At 36.1% G+C, this 5,684-nt stretch overlaps 1 protein-coding gene across 4 annotated transcripts in view; it reads right to left on the bottom strand.

Annotated features, from left to right (window-relative positions):
* The window catches only part of LOC107713913 (CUGBP Elav-like family member 3), a 29,382-nt gene extending 27,393 nt beyond the window's left edge, over positions 1 to 1,989 (bottom strand). For all 4 annotated transcript variants that reach the window (XM_016519562.1, XM_016519563.1, XM_016519565.1 and 1 more), the window contains exon 1: positions 1,752 to 1,989. In XM_016519562.1, the coding sequence (XP_016375048.1) occupies positions 1,752 to 1,896 (145 nt within the window). In that variant the 5' untranslated portion in view covers positions 1,897 to 1,989. The remainder of the gene's footprint in view (positions 1 to 1,751) is intronic.
* Between the last annotated feature and the right edge of the window lie 3,695 nt (positions 1,990 to 5,684).

Below are 5,684 nucleotides of genomic sequence, written 5' to 3'. Positions count from 1 at the left end.
AAAACATATCTGATATAATAAAAAAAAAAACTTTTAATCATGTAAAATATGAAATAATTTGAATAAAAATGTATTAAAATTATATGAAAAATATAATTATTAATCATTATTAAAAATCTCAGAGGGCCATCTAACCCAAAAATCACTTTAAAATAATATACATATATTATATACACACACACACATGTCTGGTTTGCTATCCTTGTGGGGACTCTCCATAGGCGTAATGGTTTGTCTACTGTACAAACCGTATATTCTATTGCCCTACACCAACCCTACCCCTAAACCTACCCCTCACAGGAAACTTTCTGCATTTTTAGATTTTCAAAAAACTTCATTCTGTATGATTTATAAGCTTTTGTACCCGTGGGGACCACAATTTAGGTCCCCACCATGACACGAGTCCCCATGAGTCTGTGTGTAGTCAGGTTTAAGTCCCCACCAGGATATATAAACCAGTACACTCACTCACACACACACACATTCACACTCACACACACACACACACACATTCACACTCACTCACACACAAAGCTACAAAGAAATCAGGCGGCAGCTTATGCCTTCGTTTCTGTGATTGGAAACTCTACGTGTAAAAGCACATGCAAACCACAAAGCAACGCAACAAATGTCTCTATAGAACAGTGTGTGTGTTTGAGGCAGTGTGATTTTAATATCTTTGATATACTAACATTGTGTTTGTTAATATTTTGAACTAGATTTTATTATATTCTGTTTTCCAGCATTTTTGTGTATTTGAACCCTTTCCAACAATGACTGTATGATTTTGAGATGCATCTTTTCACACTGAGGACAACTGAGGGACTCATACGCAACTATTACAGAAGGTTCAAACGCTCACTGATGCTCCAGAAGGAAAAACCATGCATTAAGATGCCAGCACACGGGATTTGAAAGCTGCCGCAAAGATTTTAGTGAGTAACTACTTACTCATCATATGACTTCAGAGGACTATAGTGCATGAGTCATGATGATGACCACTTCCTGGCCTTAATTGGAAAATATGTGGACTGCGTATTTTCTTCAAAATACCCAATTTTCGTCAAAAATTCACCTTTTGTGTTCCACAAAGGAAATAAATTCACATGAATTTGAGAGTGAGTAGCATATTTTTTAATGCACGGGTGAACTATTCCCTTAAGGTCTTTCTTCTTTTATCACCTCAGTGACCTTAAACCACTAAGAAATCCACATGATTAAATCCCGGTCAAGCCCCCGAACAGGGTTCATTCAGCGCAAGCAAACACTGCAAGAGTTACACCACAGAGTGGAAACCTAATACTCAACCACAGAGGGCACAGAAAGCAAGAGAAGTTCATGAAGACGACAACAGAGAGACGGCGAGAGAGCGTTCCTGGTATTTACAGCATACTGTCCCTTTTTATAGTAACACAGAACTCATGCTGTGCACCGTCAGGCTTGTGCTGCTGCTACTTGTGCTCAGCCCATGACAAAAACATCACTCATATACACACATTCACTAAATGCACTAAAATAATACTGCACTGCAAGAAAATGCACTGCATGATGCCTCTGTATGTGAGTGATAAACGCTTCAGAAGCTAGAATAAATCACATTCAGAGTGTAGCATGAGCACGCAAACGAACACCACTGTAAAGAAAGGGTTAAATGACACTGTTTATTCAAATGCACTCTACACATGCGAGTCGTGACTGAGAAACGCTCAGCCCCGTCCCCTCCTGAAGCGTGAACTCATGCGCCTCCTTACCTTTGTGCACGCCTGTGTACTTGTCCTTGATCACAGTCAGCTCGTAGATCTTGCCGAACTGCTCAAAGATGGGCTTGAGGTCCTTCTCCTCCAGATTGCGTGGGATCTGCCCGATGAAGAGTTTGATGGCGTCGGGCTCCTTCATTGGGTCGATGTTTGCAGAAAGTCAGAGGCGAGATGAACGTGCGGAGAGTGAGCGGGAGAGAGAGGATGGAGGTGTGGATGCTGCCTGCGGAGGCGGGCTGTGATCAAAAAAATGAATGGATCTTCAATTGATGCATCATTTTTGAGACATTCATGTGATATAAAACCTTATTGTGAAGTGTTATTCTATGTTAATATTAATGCATTAGTTATCATGAACTGACATTAAACAATACTGGTAACACTTTATTTGAAGGTGTCCTTTTACATGTACTTACTATTATAATAACAAAAAAATTATGCATAATTATATGCATGTAACCCTAAACCAAATCCTAACCCTAACCATATAGTAAGTACATGCAGTTAAATGTATAATTGCACTATAACAAGGACACCTTAAAATAAAGTATAACCACAATACTTTTTATTTATGTAGCCACCCTGGTCATAATTTAATCATAAAATTACTATATTGTTTTGCATTGATAAATGCCGTTATTAATAATATTACATGTTCATTTCTTGTTTATTTCATGCTTTAGTTGAACAACGCGGCGTTCGCACCAGTGCACCGGCAGAAAAAATGGTCGCAGTCTGGAGCCCTGAATTTCTTGCACAGACTGATTGTTTCACTTCATTAGACCTCATATGGAGCCACGGGTATTAAAGGGCACCTATTATGCAAAATTCACTTTCACATGTTGTTTGGACATAAATGTGTTTCGGCAGTGTGTGTACACAAACACCCTATAATGATAAAAACCCACCCTCTCCTTTTTTTTAATCTCTATAAATCATGAGCAGCATCTCAGAGCAAGCCGATCACAGAATCCGTAAAGTGTGACGTCACAATTTACAAGCACCGCCCACGAGTGTTGATTGACACTGCCGTAATCTAGCCGAGACCCCGCCCTGAGTGAGCCGCACACAATCCTCTATGTTTATCTTCACGCTAGAGCATTTAAAAGCAGCATTCAAGCAAGAAATGTCTTCTTATTAAGGCAGCATTCAAGTAAGAAATGTCTTCTTATTAAGGCTATAGACGTTATTCAGTCCAGAGCAGTAAGTGATTCTCTGCTTTTATTTTATTCTTTGTGTCATATTAATAGCATAGACAGCAGTATAGGTACAGTTTATTATGCTGATGTCACTTAATACACAGATCTACACCCGATTCCTTTTCCAGATGTTTACTTCACAACCATAACCGACTGTGTTTTTGCAACTTATGCGTGTTTTTAACATAAACTCGTGTGTGAAAGAGAACTTAGTACTCATGCCGTGTGCAGCTACTTTCTATACGCGTGCTACTGACGTTTGCGCTTAGAAAACCGTATATCAGAAGTTTAAACTAATATGGCTTTAAAACGCGTGATTTCAGCACGATAGACATGATAATCAAAACCAAACAGATGTTTTTTTTTAGCAGTTATGAGCTGTAATGGCGCAGCTCTATTCTGAAAAAGGGGGCGGGGAGCAGCAGCTCATTTGCATTTAAAGAGACATGCACTAAAACAGCGTGTTTCTGCTTCCACTCAAAATAGGCATTTTCAAAATGATATAATAAATTATCTGTAGGGTATTTTGAGCTGAAACTTCACAGACACATTCTGGGGACACCTCAGTCGTATATTACATATTGTAAAAAGGGGCATAATAGGTGCCCTTTAATTTTGCATTGCCTGTATATGCTCTTTGACTATCAATTGCCGGTAGTCATTGACTTGCATTTTATGAATCAACAATGACCACAATTTCAGCTAAAGATCTTTACTGTTCTACTGAAGAAAAGTCAACTACATTTTGGATGGCTGAGGGTGAGTAAAAATAAACAGCAAATTCTCGTTTTGCATGAACTATCCCTTTAATCTCGCACACCTGTGATGGTGTAAGGTGTTAGTTTGTGTTTTGGATGAGATGGTGTTATTGGTTGACAGTCCCTGAAGCTCCTATTGTTCTCGCGCTGAGCTCTGACCGTGGTGCTGAAGTTATGCGCGCTTTACAACTGCACAACTTTACAATTTCTAGAACATCACGCGTCATTAACTAATGTATCCAATCCAGGCAGCTCATCAAAACGGCAATTTAATGTTAGAAGAGGATTTATAAAACAGATAGCTCCGGATATCTAAATGGATGAAAAAGCCTTTGTAAAATAGATACAGTAAGCATGCAACTTTAAAATATAAATGTATTTATGTATTAGAACGTTATGCAATTTGACAGCCTAAGAAAGCTAATGAACCATATATATATATATATATATATATATATATATATATCCGGTTTGTTATTTTTATCTGAAATTTTCCATGGACACCTTGGATTTTGAAAACCCCTATTCTGAATGTTTTTGGATTAATAGGGTCACTTTAATTTTTTCCCATACTCTTGTTAATGTTGTGGTCAACAAAATCCTGCTCAAATCTACCACCAGATTCCTGGTAACCCTAGATGCAGTTTGCTGAGCACTGCTGTCAGGTCACAGGTGTTGTTCAGACAGCGCTAGGGTTTCTGAAAGGTGAATGGTAGTCAGAGGAATTCAAGCCCTACTACCACAGCAGGACTAATATTGTGGATGTACCTGCACAGCTGTGGGCCCTGCGGCTGCTTAGCCTGCCTTTAACCCCGAGGGGCCACACTCATGGCTCCCTCTCAATATACTTTTATTAATTTTCTCGTCAAAGTCACATTCCTTGCACTGCACCAGAGTCTGACCTCCTGTGAGAAGATGCCACTGAATTTGAAGAGAGAGGGAAGGAGAACTATTCCAACCACTATAAATTCAGACTTCAGTGAAGTAATGTGGCATAACATGTCAATCAACAGTTTGTATTTTCTAGTTTTACCATTATGATTTATCATATCATATACCTCATAGATTCACAGACCAATTTCATTGCCTTACAGACTTGTATAGTGCATAACAGAACAAAACTCTTTAGGTGGCTGTGACTTTTGAAAAAAAAATTTCATTCCAATGAATTTCTTTATCGTCAAAAAATGAATAAATAAAAATCGGGAATTGAATATACATATATATATAAACAGAATATCTGAATAAACACATCAATTAGATGTCTTCAATAGAGGAATGAACTACTCATCTCCTGAAACATAGTGAATGGCATAATTGAATCAGAAACAGCAGTTTAATATAAAAACTATTTATATAAAATAAAATTAATAAATAAAAATTATAAAATGAAATATACCTTTCTTGAAATATTTATTTATTATCATTTAAAAACAATTTCTCTATGGAAAAAAATGTGGGGGGTTTTTTTTGTTATGTTTTTTTCTTTTGGAACCCCACTTTTGCACTGCATTATTTATTCATATATATATTTTTAGTAATTTTAATATATATATATATATATATATATATATATATATATATATAACCATACTTACATAATATATGAGTGTGTATTGTGTATATTTATTATGTATACATAAATACAAACAAATGCATGTATATATTTAAGAAAAATATGTCATGTTTATATATTAAACATATTTATATATAATATAAAATATAATAATATAAATATATAAATGTATATAAATGTAAATATTTTCAAAATATATGATGTGTGTATTTATATATACAAATAAATATACACATTACACATACATATATTATGTAAACAAAAACTTTTATTTTGGTTGCGATTAATCGCGATTAATCGTTAGACAGCACTCTCTCTCTATATATAAATTGTTTATCCTGCTTATTATTAATAACAAATGTAACGATTAGTGTGTTATACTGTTGTTGCAGCC

The sequence above is a fragment of the Sinocyclocheilus rhinocerous genome, unplaced genomic scaffold (genome assembly GCF_001515625.1).
Source record: "Sinocyclocheilus rhinocerous isolate Xijiao unplaced genomic scaffold, SAMN03320098_v1.1 scaffold1470, whole genome shotgun sequence".
NCBI lineage: Eukaryota > Metazoa > Chordata > Actinopteri > Cypriniformes > Cyprinidae > Sinocyclocheilus > Sinocyclocheilus rhinocerous.
Note: the sequence above shows the minus strand (reverse complement) of the source record. Positions and strands in the feature narration are given on the sequence as shown.